The 15,032-nt window shown below is 34.5% G+C and overlaps 2 protein-coding genes across 6 annotated transcripts in view; one reads left to right on the top strand and one right to left on the bottom strand.

The window, feature by feature from the left end:
* ALG6 (ALG6 alpha-1,3-glucosyltransferase) overlaps nucleotides 1–4,145 on the top strand; it is a 55,211-nt gene extending 51,066 nt beyond the window's left edge. For all 4 annotated transcript variants that reach the window (XM_045547850.1, XM_045547851.1, XM_045547853.1 and 1 more), the window contains exons 14-15: nucleotides 79–277; nucleotides 3,783–4,145. In XM_045547850.1, the coding sequence (XP_045403806.1) occupies nucleotides 79–277; nucleotides 3,783–3,980 (397 nt within the window). In that variant the 3' untranslated portion in view covers nucleotides 3,981–4,145. The remainder of the gene's footprint in view (nucleotides 1–78; nucleotides 278–3,782) is intronic.
* Nucleotides 4,146–7,613: 3,468 nt separating this feature from the next.
* Nucleotides 7,614–15,032, bottom strand: part of LOC123635569 (integrin subunit beta 3 binding protein) — a 79,032-nt gene continuing 71,613 nt past the window's right edge. The window contains exon 8 of one of the 2 annotated variants that reach the window (XM_045547849.1): nucleotides 7,614–7,948. In XM_045547849.1, the coding sequence (XP_045403805.1) occupies nucleotides 7,941–7,948 (8 nt within the window). In that variant the 3' untranslated portion in view covers nucleotides 7,614–7,940. Of the gene's footprint in view, nucleotides 7,949–12,238; nucleotides 12,286–15,032 lie in introns of those variants that run through there. The other variant, XM_045547848.1, reaches the window with a different exon arrangement.

Here is a 15,032-nt window from a genome sequence, read left to right as displayed (position 1 = left end):
ATTTAAACAAATTTAAAATTCTTTTACAAAGTGACTGGTTTGTATTGATTCTCTTTTGATTTTAATTTTCCTTTACAGTATGCTACCTCTTCTATTGAAGGATGAACTCCTAATGCCCTCAGTTGTGACAATTATGGCATTTTTTATAGTTTGTGTATCCTCCTTTTCAATATTTGAAAAGACATCTGAAGAAGAACTGCGGTTGAAATCCTTTTCCATTTCTGTTAGGAAGTATCTTCCATGTTTTACATTTCTTCCCAGAATTATACGGTATTTGGTAAGTTGTTCAGTTTTTAAGGAACGATATATTTTTCAGCATTTCAGTAATTTTCAAATTATTGAAATTTCTTTTCTTTTATAGCTTTTTGAGATACAATTCACATATATCCACCCATTTAGAGTATGCAATTCATGTTTTAGAGTGTGTATACAGATTTGTACAACTGTCAACATAATCTAATTTTAGATTATTTTCATCACTCCAAAAGAAACCCTGTACCCATTAGCAGTCGTTTGCCATTGTATCCTCACTCCTAACCCCCAGCCCCTAATATACTTTCTGTCTCTATAAATTTTCCCATTTTGGACATTTCATATAAATGGAGTGTATTTGTCTGCAAGGGTTGCCATAACAAAATACCATACTGGATGGATTAAACAACAGAAATTTATTTTCTCACAGTTAGGAGGCTAAAAGTCCAAGATCAAGGTGCCATCAGGGTTGATTTCTGGTGAGACCTCTTTTTCTGGCTTGTGGATGGCCACCTCCTTGCTTTGTCCTCACATGGTTTCTACTTTGTATTAATATGCACATGGAGAGAGATCTCAGATGTTAGTTCCTTTCCTTATAAGGACACTAGCACTATTGAATTAGGACCATACTCTTAGGATCTCATTTAATCTTAATTACTTCCCTAAAGGCCCTGTCTCCAAATACAGTCACATTGGGGCTTGGGGCTTCAACATATGAACTATAAGGGGGATACAATTCAGTCCATAACATGGAATCATACAAAATATGGTCTTTTATGACCAGTTTCTTTCATTTAACTTGTTTTTTATGTTCATCCACGTTATTGCATGTATCAGTACTTTATTCCTTTTTATTGCCAAGTTTATTCCATCATATGGGTATATCACATTTTGTTTAAATTGATGGACATTAGGTTGTTTCCACTTTTTGGCTATTATGAATAATACTGTTGTGAACATTTGTGTACAAGGTATTGAATGCACAGATGTTTTTATTTCCCTCGAATACATACCTACGAATAGAATTGCTTGGTCATATGATAGTTCTATATTTAACATTTTCAGAAACTGCCAAACTGTTTTCAAAAAGCGCCTCATAATTCTTCATTCTCACCAAGAACGTTGTGAGGGTTCCAATTTCTTCATATCCTTGAGAGCATTTGTTATGTTTTTTTTTTATTTATTTTTGTATTTTTTTTTTTTTTTGAGGCAGAGTCTTGCTCTGTTGCCCTGGCTGGAGCGCAGTGGCATCACTGCAACCTCAAACTCCTAGGCTTAAGCGATTCTCCTTCCTCAACCTCCTGACTACAGGTGTGTGCCACCGTGCCCAGCTAATTTTTTCTTTCTTTAGTAGAGACGGGGTCTCACTCTTGCTCAGGCTGGTCTTGAACTCCTGAGCTCAAGGGATCCTCCAGCCAGGGCCTCCCAGAGTGCTAGGATTACAGGTGTGAGCCACCCCACCAGGATATTATCGTCTTTTTAATTATAATCATACTAGTAGGTGTGAAGTGGTATCTCATTGGAGTGCTGATTTGCATTTCCCTAATGACTAATGATATAGAGCATCTTTTCATGTGCTTATTGTCCATTTGTGTATCTTCTTTGCAGAGATGACTATTCAAATCCTTCGCCCATTTTTAATTTTTAATGTTTGAGTTGTAATTTTTTATACATTCTTGATACGAGCCCCTTACTAGATATATGACGAGTAATATGACTTGCAAATGTTGTCTCCCATTCTGTGTATTGCCTTTTTACTTTTGTGATGGTAATGCTTATAGCACAAAAGTTTTGATTTTGATAAAGTCCAATGTCTAAATTTTTTCTTTCATTGCTTGTGCTTTTGTTGTTGTATCTAGAAAACCATTATATAATCCAATGATCATAAATATTTACTCCTATATTTTCTTCTAAGAGGTTTGTAGTTTTAGTTTTTATATTTTGGCCTTTGATTCATTTTGAGTTAATTTTGTATATGGTGTGAGGTAGGAGTCAACTTTATTCAGTTGTCCCAGTTCTACTGAATTACCTTTCTTGAAAATCAACTGAAATTATCACTTCTCACTAAGATTGCTTCAGAGATTTTTCCCTCTGAGGACACTTGCAGCCTATTTATACCTGTCTGTAAGGCTTTTTGGCTCCCGTCCTTCTCATTCTTCCATCTGGAATGACCACTGCATTACTCTCTACTCAGATCTTACCAATACTGCCATCATGTAGCCATTAAAGCATCTTTTAGGGTTCCATTTATGTTTCACTTCTTTTGTGAACATTACTACTGTTTCTCACAGCTTTCTACGTTTACTCACACAGCTTTTGTATACTTACATACTGTGCTAGGGATGAAACAGTTAAGATCTGGCCGGTCCTTAAAGGAGCTTACAGTCTAGAGCTAAATGGGTACGGTAGCCACTAGACACATGTAGAAATTTAAACTTACTAAAATTAAAAATTCAGTTCCTCAGTCACAGTAGGCACATGTTAAATTCTTAATAGCCACATGTGGTTAGCAGCTACTGTACTGGAATGCAGATATAGACCATCTCCATCACTGCAGAAAGTTCCATTGTACAGCACACTGGTCTAGAGAAGAAAATTGACTACACAATTACATAAATGTGATAATTATTTTTACTGCTCATTTTGGCATTTAATCAAATGTGACCTTGTAATCTTATTTAACATTCTCCTAATTAAATGGAAAACTCTTTGAGGCCAGATGACTACATTTTCTTTCATATGCTCCACTGTTCTTTACTATAGCATGAGCTCATTGGAAGCATTCAGTGAATATGAAATGTAATTTTCCATTTGCCATGGAAAACTTTTTCATAGTTCTTAGGATTAGCTTGAAATTTGCAAATTGATACATAATAGATGTATATATTTTTGGGGTACGTGTGATAACTCGATACATTCATATAATGAGTAAAGATCAAATCTGGGTAATTGGGATTTCCATCACCTTAAATATTTATCGTTATGCTAGGAAAATTCGAATTATTCTTTTCTAGCTATTTTGAAATGTACAATAGAGTAACTATATTCACCCTACTGGTCTATCAAACACTAGGTTTTATTTCTTCTAACTGTATTTTGTACCCATTAGCTTAGAATTTTATATACTGTAGGGACCCAGGGCTCCAAGGGGATGCCATGAATTTAACCCTGACTAGCAGTAACATCTATCCCAAATACCTTTCTTCAGTGCCTGGGTGGTATGAAGTATTAATATGAGACATGTGTTCTCAGGCTTTGGCTACACATGGGAATCACTTAGCTTTGAAAAGTACTGAGGGCTACTCCAGAGATTCTAATTTAATTGGTCTGGGGTGTAGCCTGGGCATTGAGATTTTTAAAACCCCCTCATATGATTCTAATGTAAAGCCAAAGTTGAGATCTACCAGAAGAGATTAGACCCTCAACCCTCACCTTAAATTCTGTTCATTTTATAGCTATAAATCAGTGTTATCATTACATTAAGTTTACCTTCTATACTATTTAATAATACTTTTTTCCCCTCCTTATAGTTTCTTGTCTCAGTAATCACTATGGTCCTTCTGACGCTGATGACTGTCACACTGGATCCTCCTCAGAAATTACCGGACTTATTTTCTGTATTGGTGTGTTTTGTATCCTGCTTGAACTTCCTATTCTTCTTGGTATATTTCAATATTATAATCATGTGGGATTCTAAAAATGGAAGAAATCAGAAGAAAATCAACTAGCTGTATTCCTACACAAATGTGAAAATATGAACAGTGCTAAAAGGTTTTGTGAACTTTTTGCTGTGTATAAATGAAATTATCATTTTAAGAATCATGGAACTATAGGAAAGGAAATGGTGAAAAGTCATCGTTTTCCACACAAAATAAACATATGTCAGGACCAAAGACCAATGGAGGCTTGCTTTTATTTTGTATCTATTGCCTGGCCAAAACATATTGTAGTTTTATTAATATTCACAGCTATTCAAGTGGGAAAAGAAGAGAAAAATGTCCTTAATCCCAGTGTTTACTTAGGAAATGCACTCTATAAATTATGTCTTGAAAATTTTGAGAAAGATTTCTTGATCAGGCGCAGTGGCTCATGCCTGTAATCCCAGCACTCTGAGGCTGAGGGGGGAGGATCGCTTGAGCCTTGGAGTTTGAGACTAGCCTAGGCAACATAGTGAGACCCTATCTCTAAAAAAAATTAAAAGCAAGACCTCATCTCAAAAATGAAAGAAAAAGAAAGAAATATTTCTTGATTTTTGCTTTGTCTAAATCTACTTTATCAGACCATATAGTGAGCTTACTGGGAGAATTGAGCCCCTTCTTTTTATAGGAAATCACAAATTTTGGTATTCAAATTTAGTTTTCCTTACATTTTACAATGCAAATAAAGAAGTTTATAAATTATTTTTCAGGGAATTAGATTTGTGATAATCTTTTTAATTACTGAGAAGGCAATTTAAACTGTGAAGTTTGAACATGCCTTATTACATGTGCAAATTTGAATTTTTTTTAACAAGGCAAAAAGATTAAACTATATTCTTATTTATTTCCAAGAATGCAGATTTACTTGAATCCAATTAAAAAATGAATTTTCCTACCTAAGGAGAAAAAAAAGAACTTTCTTGAATTTAAATCTAAGTTTTAAATCTTAGGTGGTTTGAGTGAAGTCTTTTTAATTATTCATGATCACTAGTTCTAAACTTCTAGAATCATTCTGTTTCAAGTTAATTGCATTATATGGGATTCTATCATTCTTTCTTGTGACATGGTTCAAGGTTACCACTGCCAAAGCATTGGTTCATATCATGCTTCATGTTAACTTTGTCTTGTTAATACTGTATCACTCTATATTGGCCTAAGCCCATCTTTACTGTAGTATTCAACTGGTAGAAATAATGTATGATATCCATGTTGTAGTTTCTCATATAAAGATATGTTTTTTTTAGTCTCTGTGATAAAAATAAAACAATCATTTTACCATCAACCTAGTTTTTAGTGAATATATTTATTTCATAAGATAGCCATTAAGGCATATTAAATGGTGGTGTATTTTAAAACAGTGCAAATCAAACCACATACACACAAAGAAAATTTGGTTTTGGATATGGATAGTTGCATGCTGATGCAAGAAGGTATATGTCTGATAAAGGAAGTGGGTTTAGATAAAGCAAAAATCAAGAAGTATTTCTTTCTCAAAGCAAATGTGCATAAAGACTCAAAGGGCAGGTCAGCACAGAAAAGCAGCCTTGAATGGCTGCCGAATCAGCAGGAACATCGCTGTCCATGGTCACCATCTGTAATCAGTGTGCCCAAATGTCAGCATCTTGGCTGGCTGGTGTAGCCTTCTTTTAAAAAAAAATTTTTTTTTTTGTAATAGTATACTTGCGTTTAACACAGAATGTTGATTTAAATAAATGAAATTTTAAGTTATAACTTCTAAATAGTTGGAATAGAGAAACTTTATTATTTAAAAATAAAAGTTTTATATAAACATTAGTAAAATAGAATGCACCTGTATTCAAGGTAGCCTGAAGGTAAATTCTGTAAATATATGCACATTTTCAGATGATTTAGTCATATTGAGTTACTTTTATAGAGACTTGTAGCAATTGTCTTATAAGTGTTTCTCATATCTATTAAAAACCAGTTTAAGAATGTACTTTGAACTTAGAGCAATTAGGTTCCAAAATACCAAAAATATCCAGTAATGAATAAAGATCACAGAAGTAGCCAATTCCAAACATTTCTCTTAGCTAAATTCAGGATTATAGGGATGCTTTAACATAAAGATATTCAGGTTATGCAAAAATATTAAAGATAGATTTTTCACTTTCTTCACTAATATACCTATCAAAAAATGAACCTTCTAAATTATTTTCAAGTACATTTTAGATGGAAGAGGCATTTCTGAGAAATGCAGTTTTCTCAGTTGCCAATAAACTTAGGTTTGCTTCTTAAAATGAAGAGAATGGAGTGTATGTTCATGTATCATATAAGAGGCATACAGAAGTCATTTTCCCTTGAGGCCCTAGGGAGGGGAGAAAAATCCCCGATGTAGCATTCTGTCCAAATGATAAACCACAACTAAGTGAGTGAAACATTTACAAAAGTCAAGACAGCCAAAGGAGCCTCAATAGAAAGAAAGAGATGGATAGGATATAACTAAATAATGGTTCGAGTAACACAATGGTTTCAAGTCTCAATTGGTCTCTTCTGTTATGTTCATTGGAAGATCAGGGCCAAGTATATCCCCTCCCCCCACAATATAAACATTAGTTTTGTGTGTGGTTCTTGCTGCTTTGTCCTTCATGTGGCCTCCAAGGGTGATAAAGCGAGAGTCATCTGATCTACAATGAAGAGAACTGGGAAATGATTCTTAGCAGACCCAGCTGTTCTGAAAGGCAAAAGCTTAGTATATCAAGAGGTCAAACATACAGTAACTGGTTTAATAGCATTAAGTACATACCTACATAATTTGGATTACATATGAAACCAATCTACTCTTTAACCCTGTATTTCCTGACTAATGTCGGTTACTTTATAAAATGTTTTATATCCTAGGGTTAGTTTTCAATGCTAGAACAATCCCTTTTAGCATATCTTTGGTGCTATCCTATTAGAAGGACTGTGTCATAAAGTATTCTTAATATTTAGCAGACAGATTATTTTTAAAAATCTTATTTAAATAGTACCAAGAAAATCATTAATGAAGGCAATCATGTTTAATGCTTAAGGGGGTTACTATTTAATAACTATGTCATTTATATTAATAGTTTTTAAAAAAACACTTTCATTTTAAGAGGTGAATCTGAAATTTCTCTAAGTGGGAAATGAGTCATTTCAACCTTAATTTGTTAAATTTTGTTTCATATTTTCACATAGTATTTTTATTTTCATGACATACTGAATCATATTTTATACTAATTTTGTCAAACTTACAGGAAAGTACCAAAGGTAAACATTTTTTCCCTATGGAATTGGTCAAGTATAGGTCAATTTTTTATCGAGATAATAACATACTCTGTGATTCTCCCCTCCCCTTTGTGAGTGACAACACAAATCAATGATGATACAAAATACCACTATGGAACAGAAATTTAATGCTTCAGAATAATTTGGAAGGGATCACATACTGCCCCATAATAAAGGTCTTTTCTTCAAATGCAGTAGTCTGTGTAGTTTAGTTCAAGAAAACTTAATATTTAAATGTACTGAAAAATGGATTCCCATATTTTATAAAAGGTGAGAAATTTTAAAATTAAAAAAAATAAGCAGCTGGGGCTTTAAATGGGAAAACTGGTACTTAATTCCACTCACCATTACATTTAATCTGAATTTCAGGAAAATATATAGCTCTACCAAAGGTGCCATTTTCAGATATGCTTTATTAAGTCTATCCACAAATGATAAAAGTACACAGAAACGTATGTGATACAGAATACAAGTCAAGATCCTCCTGTACATGTTGGCTTTATGTTAAAGGGTCAAGAAGAAATATATTATTTACATTGAGATTATCTACTGGTGTGTGTAGAAAGTTTAAATTAGCTGCAAGAAATTTTATCTAGACACGCACCTGCCTAGTGCTATGAGCTGGTATTTACTGGGCAGATTAATTACAAATATTTCTCTGTTCCTTTAAATATGATCAGGCAGATGCAGAGGTTGCTGCTCGTAGTGAGTGCATTTCTTCTAAATGCCTGTGGGATATAAAAGGTGATTATTACATCATCAAGAATTAGTTTCCAAATTAACATGCATCTCATACATGACTTAAGAAATGATTTTAATACCCACTTACCATGTAATTCAGGACCTACTGTAGTTAGATACTGGTAACTTATTTGCTTAGTTTTGAGTCTTCTAAGCAAGATTCACCTTCCCAAATAATTGTCAATATGACTATTCTGACATAGGACTCCTCACCTTACGTGACCATACTTAAGTGAGATACTTCTGAGAGAATTTTAAAACTCCAGTATGACCTACAGAAAATGCCAAATTTACATGCCTTTGTCTGTAAGCCTTAGGGGCCTTTCAGCAGGTGTCTCCTCCAACAGCTGCCCCCGGGGAAAAAAAAGACAGTATTTACTGTGACAGATTCTTCTTTAGTGTGTCCCTCTGGGGACTCCTAGTGGTGGTAAAAGCTCTTGTTCTTTTGGCCTTATGACCCTAGTTTGAGAAGAAACCTTTGAAGAAAGCAGCCATTGGCAACTGATGGCAAACATTCCCATAGGGCATTTGGGAAATGACCTAATCATCCCATCCTGGGGTGATCTATGTCTGCTGTGAATTCCTATAACACTGCTTATTCTTCATTTGGTACTTAGAGAGGAATGTTTATATCCCTCCGTCAGAAAGGGAAGGAAATTCTGTCAACTCTTCCTCTTTCTACACCCCATGGAAGTATGACAAATTTGGTCAAAGTCCAGAACATTCATTGGTCCACATTTTACTGGTAATTTATAGGTAAGTATTTTTACACAACTTTCTTCCCCACTGTGTAGATTCCCCATCACTGCCTACTCTCGAGTCCAGTGAGACTTTCCTGTAATTTCACGTAAGGAAAGCAACCCATTCTGTGACTCTGACTTGCCACCAAGCTTGTAAAGGCACATCTGTGGTCTTCACAGCTCTAGAGGCACATAGACTTGGGTGTCTATTTCAAAGATCACCTTTCTCTTCAGGTTCAGGAAAGCACACAGAGTTCAAGATTTAGATTCAGTGTGGGAGAGAAGAGGTTCCATTCGGCTTTAAGGCATAATTGGCCTTAGTTACCCAAAACTTCTAATAGAGGGCCTGCCATGTTGGAGGTTATCAATTTCTCCACCAATCAAGTTGACACTTTGATCCTCACTGGATTCACTATCCTCGTTTGTACTTGCTATTGGCCAGAGCCTGGAAAGAAGATTCTGAACTTGTATCACGTATTATATCTTGCCTTACATTGTTATTGTTTCACGTATATAAGCCTTATTAGGTTTCAATGGTTGTCATTATCTACAGTGCTTTGTTCATACTAAGCCTCATACTTCCATTAACCAAGTGAGTTATCCACATTGTTACTAGATAAAGTATCCCAGTTATACTCTGCTACTATTAGCCAAATCATGTTTTTTCTCTTCCCCTCTTTTGATGGTCTTAGCACTCTGCCTGTGGCCTCTGGGTTGCTGTCACCCTTACTTTCTCTCTAACAATATTTCATAAAGGCTTCACTTTTTAAAAACCCTGAGAATGAATTTGTATGGGACAGTCCTCCCCACCAAACATTTACAGGTCAAGAGGAATAATCACTGAAGTGTGAGGAAGGGCAGGAGCTATTGTGCAGACAGGGAAGGTGGCTACAGTGGTATCAGGAGTATTATATGTGTCAGAGGTTTCTAGGGCATAGGACAAAATCAAGGAGTTCATATCCTCCCTTATTCATCCTGGTAGGGTAGCTATGACAAAGGCACGAAAGACAAGCAATGAGAGAACATGGAGGAGAGGGATCTGGGAAGCCTAGTAGAAGGTGAGTTCTAAGTAGGTTTTGAAAGATGAGTAAAATTTTGACAATAATGGGGGATAAGGCATGCTAGGCAGAGGAGACAAGAGCAAAGGTAAGGAAGAAAGGCACTTTCTGGGGAATGTGTCTGGGAAATGGCAAGTAATCTGGAGTGAATGAGGCACAACGGAGAAATTGGAAAGGTAAGCTGTGATCAGATCAGGGAAAGTCCTGAATGTCAGTTTAAATTTGGCTTTTATTGTGAATATGGTAGAGTGATCATTTCTAAAGCACGGATTTGTCCAGTAGGAGGACGTGCTGCCGGGGCAAGGGACTAAAGGGCAGAGAGGTTGGTTACAATGGGGATAATGATAATTTGGAAGAGAGGTAATGAAGGAAGAAACTAGTCCAGTGGCATGGAAAGAATTAAGCATTTTCAGAAGTAATATGATTTGGAAGCAATTTGAATATGCAGACAAAAATAGAGAGAATTTTGAGATTTTTAGCCTGATCAATGGAATGATACAATCCCTAGAAAGGTAGAAGGATGGACAATTTCAAAGGGGAAATGATGGAATCAGTATACTTGAGGGACATTGTATGGCAGCTGAAATTGTGGGTTTATAGCTCAGGAGGGAGGTCACAAATAAATTTGGGAACCATATAGACTAAGGTGAAAACTAAAGGGAATAAATGAGATCATGAACGAAGTACCCAAAATGAGAAGAAAACACAGTCAAAACCAAAATCCAGGCCAGGTGTGGTAGTTCACGCCTATAATCTCAGGACTTTGGGAGGCTGAAGCAGGAGGATCACTTGAGGCCAGGAGTTCAAGACCAGCCTGGGTAACATAGCTAGACCCTGTCTTTACAAAAAAATGAAAAAAAAAAAAAATTAGCCAGGGTGGTGGCATGCACCTATATGTCCTAGCTACTCAGGTACTCGGGAGGCTGAGGTGAGAGGATTGCTTAAGTACAAGAGTTTGAGTTTACAGTGAACTATGATTATGATGCCACTGTACTCCAGCCTGGGTGACAGAGTGAGACCCTGTCTCTTAAAAAAAAAAAAAGGACATCCTCAAATTGTGATGATCTTTACTAGAATCCATGAACAGAAAGCTATTCTCAGTACTCTAAATTCCCCATAAGTTTATTAATGAGAATATCATATACTAAGTGTGTATATTTATTTGCTTAAACAAATAACCAGTTATTTTATAGGTGAGGAAACTCAGGCACAAGGTTAAGAAAATGTATCTATGATCACCATCTAATACAACAGTTCTCTGTTGGGTTTTTATAAGTCAGAAATTTTATAAAATGTTTAACCTTATAATGAATGAATATAGGTATATGTGTATATATAAAATACCCTTAATATTAGTAGGATATAAAATCCTTGGCCAGTGGTGAAACCTGACATTCATAGATTATTACTGTGCAGTGGTCAAGAGGATATGTTCTGGGAGCAGACTACTTAGCTTAGTATCCTGGCTGTGTCTCTTAGGTAATTCTGGGACAGGTAATTAGCCTTTTTGTGCCTCAGTTTCCTCACCTATGAAATAACGATAATAACTGCATCAACCTCACAAGTTGTTGCAAAGATTAAATGGGATATGTACAAAGCACTTATAACACTGACACACAGGAAGTGCTCAATGTTAGCTGTTATTGTAAGCTATTATTTATTGTATACAACAGAATGAACATTTTAAGGAATGAAAATGACACAATTTTCTATATAAGATCCTTGCAATATCTTAAGAACAGGTTGTTTCTTGAGATAACATTTCCAAAAAAAAGTATTTTAGGGATAAAAATACAATTCTTTTATTTTGCTTTAATTTTTTTCCCCTAAGAGACAGCAGGCAACACCTAGTTAGCTTCTAAGAATCTTAATTAATATTGATGCCACAAAGTCTGGGATGATGCCAGTTCTCAATGTGAATGTTGAGTTACAGGTACACTAAACACTCATACCACTTCATGACTCATATTGCTTCTAGCATGTTATTATATAATAAGCTATTTATAAATATAATTTTTACTTATATTGCAGAATCAGTAGGAATTGTTTTGAAGGTATAACTAATCTATAATTATTTACTTAATTTAGCACATTTCAAAATTTAACAGATTTGTTATATCTTGTTCAGTCAGATGTGTCTTACAGAAATTATAACCTACCTGTTGGTATCTATTTAGCTATTTATGCAATAGGTGCTCAATCAAGGGCCTTCTTTACACTCAGTTAAAAATGTGCCCTCTCTGACTTTTAAAGCTAGCCTAGTCAGCTCGACAGTGTTCCTTTTTAATCAGCCTCTAACTCACAGATCTTGTGCCCTCCTAACAGATGAAATATAATTTCAACTAAAGCTCCAAAGCTCATGCCCCTATTTCCTTACTGAAAGTACCAAATCTGATAATGTAAGTAAAATGTGTCTATCTGAACAAAACACAATGAAATTTAACAAGGTTAAACTGAATTAGAAAGGTAAAACAGTACCTCAGTTTAAAATGGCTTTAAGGAATTCATAGCTATCAAGACGACATTCTGTATAAAAGAAGAAAGATTTTTTTTTCAGAAAATAGTGAAAGTAACTTGTCACAATGTATGATACAGAATAAATGCTGAATCAAACTGAAGTTAAAATAACCTAAAGTTTTATTTTACATTATATTAATAAATAGCCGTTTGGGGGCTACAAATTCTCACTTCAATATACTACTGGTTAGCCTGATTCAATTTCAGAATGTACATTTTAAAATTTGTTATGAAAACTGCCAAGACATTTATTAGTATAATGCATGCTTAATACCATTGTTAGTATACTTTTTACAGTTTATTATAATTACTTGTCATTTATGCTAGATTCTGTACTCCTGAGGGCAGGACTATGTCTGCCTTGATATCAGTGTATCCCCAATGCTAGAACAATGCCTGGCTCATAATAGGCATTCAGTAAACATTAATGAAGTGTGTAAGGAGATAGCAATTTATAAGTTTTTGAAAATATTTAAAAATTCTTAGAGTGGCCATTTGTTGTCATTAATTCACACATCCATTGCACTGTATTGTGGTCCTTCTTTCCAGGTTCTGTACTAGGCTCTGGGGCTTCAGTACAGAGATAAGACTTGTTTGTTTGTTTGCTAAAGAGGGGCCCAGAAAGAGTCCTGTAACCAGACAGGTACAATGCACTACAACATTATACATTTATAAAAATTCAGACAAGTGTTGTGGCAGCCTAGAAGATGAGGCAATTTAGCTTTACCTAGGAGAGCTGGAAAGAGCTTCAGAGGATGTGACATCTGAGACAGACCTTAAAAGATGAGCAGTAGTTTGCTAGACAGAGAAGGAAGAAAGAGCAATCTAGGCAGAGGGAAAAGCAGCAGAGAGGCCTGGAGTCCTGAAAGAGAGATTCCAGAGGGCTAAAGCATGTGAATAGTATGAATAAAAATGACCATCCTCCTCCTATCTGAGGTATGAGCTCGAGGAGAAATCACCTAATATTTAATAATTACTCAAGTCCTGCTTTTAACTGTATAAGTAGCTATATAACACTATAAACATCTGCTCTATTATATATGTGTTTAAAATATATAAACCACTTACTTAGAGAATTTATTCAACTCTTTTTTGTGGGGCTTTTTTGACTAAGAGTTAAAATGGAAAAAAAGTTCACCTGTCAGGTGACATAAAGCCAATTTCTACTAAATGTGCCAGAATAATTTTTCTCCATCTCAAGAACAGTTGGTCTTCAGTCTATTCATTACTGTCTTTTTATAGTATTTTTATTTAATAAAACCTATTAAGACTACCATACAAATCTCTTTACTTATGCTTTTATCTTTTACCTGATCAATTTTTATATTGCTGACATCCCTTCTTCACCATTTGCTCATTTAAAAATTCATAGTATGTGAGATATGTCTCTGGGGAAAATGTCTATAAAATTTGTTACAGCTGGCAAATGTGTATGAGTCAGTGATAGCACATGACTAAATGCTTCACAGAAAATAAAATTTGTTTCTGTAGTAAGCAGAACTGTTTAAATGTTATTTATTTTTATGTTTCAAAGAAAATATATTGTGAAGTGTTGCATTGATTTAATACGCAACAATGTCTGTGTACACGCTGTAGAAGGAAAATTTATGAAACCTTTGCACAACTCCTTTAATTGAATTTTCCAAATCTCTCACCACACACAAATAATCAATATCTTCTGCAGAGAAAACCAGTCAGAATTATTACAGTCTTTCTTTTCAATTTTGTTGTCATCAGCACATACAGAGCACCTGGGTATTTGTAATGTCTGATAGCAAGTTATTTACACCTCTTAAGCACATAATTGCTATTAAGTGAGTCCAAATCTATAGTTTTAAAATTTTTTTTACTGATTTTATTTAAAAGAAAAATTATCATACTTCTAGTAAAGTATTAAAAAAATTTAAAACATGGAAGAAATTATTAAAAAGGCTATGAAAAGTAATAAACAGTTTGCTTTTACTTAAATCCTAGACAAATCTCAAGTAAGCATTTTTAGCTGTTGAAATGAATCCCCAAAACAGTGAAGAATAGTGTAAAACAAGAGCATTAACATTATTAATAGGAAAGGTATGACCCACGTACAGCATACATGACAGCTGAATCCTTATAAAGAGCTGAGGACTACAGTTGTACATTAATGTATATTTGTGCTACCAAAATTAATAGCTCCATTTTTTATCTCCAGATAAACCTAGAATGTTAAAGCATAAGGGGGAATTTTTGTTGTTTCTCCTAAAACTCATCATGTCTAAAATTCAAACCTCAGTGCTTTTAAAATTGACGTATCTGTTTGAAAAAAGATATTGTTTAATGTTAAGATAAAATAGAAAAAACTAAAAGGTTAGTAATCTTCTGGGAGTAAAATTATTTAGCTGATACGATGAATACCTTTTCAGGCCTGAGTGGGGGAAAGAACAACATATTTTTATGTTTAAAAATACTTCAGTGGGTGGTTAGAATGAAAAGGCAGTATCAAACTATTTTATAGTCTTAGAACAGAGGGAGTTTAAAATTTGTCCTGTAGTCTAAGAATTTGATAACTTTAAAATCCTATAACCAAGATGAATTTTACAATGAAAGAACACACTAAGTTAGCTAAAGAAAACAGGAACATTATAGTGTATGCTTTTTTAAAGAACAGAGCTAGAAATTCTGAAATATTTTCTATTATAAACAGCTGAAACAATCAACTTTTTTGAACAATGTAAAGTTCAGATGGTTACATTTCATTTAAAATATGCATACTGCAACCT

This window comes from Lemur catta, chromosome 3 (genome assembly GCF_020740605.2).
Source record: "Lemur catta isolate mLemCat1 chromosome 3, mLemCat1.pri, whole genome shotgun sequence".
Classification (NCBI taxonomy): domain Eukaryota; kingdom Metazoa; phylum Chordata; class Mammalia; order Primates; family Lemuridae; genus Lemur; species Lemur catta.
The sequence above is the reverse complement of the archived record's forward strand: the minus strand, read 5'-3'. Positions and strand labels throughout refer to the sequence as shown.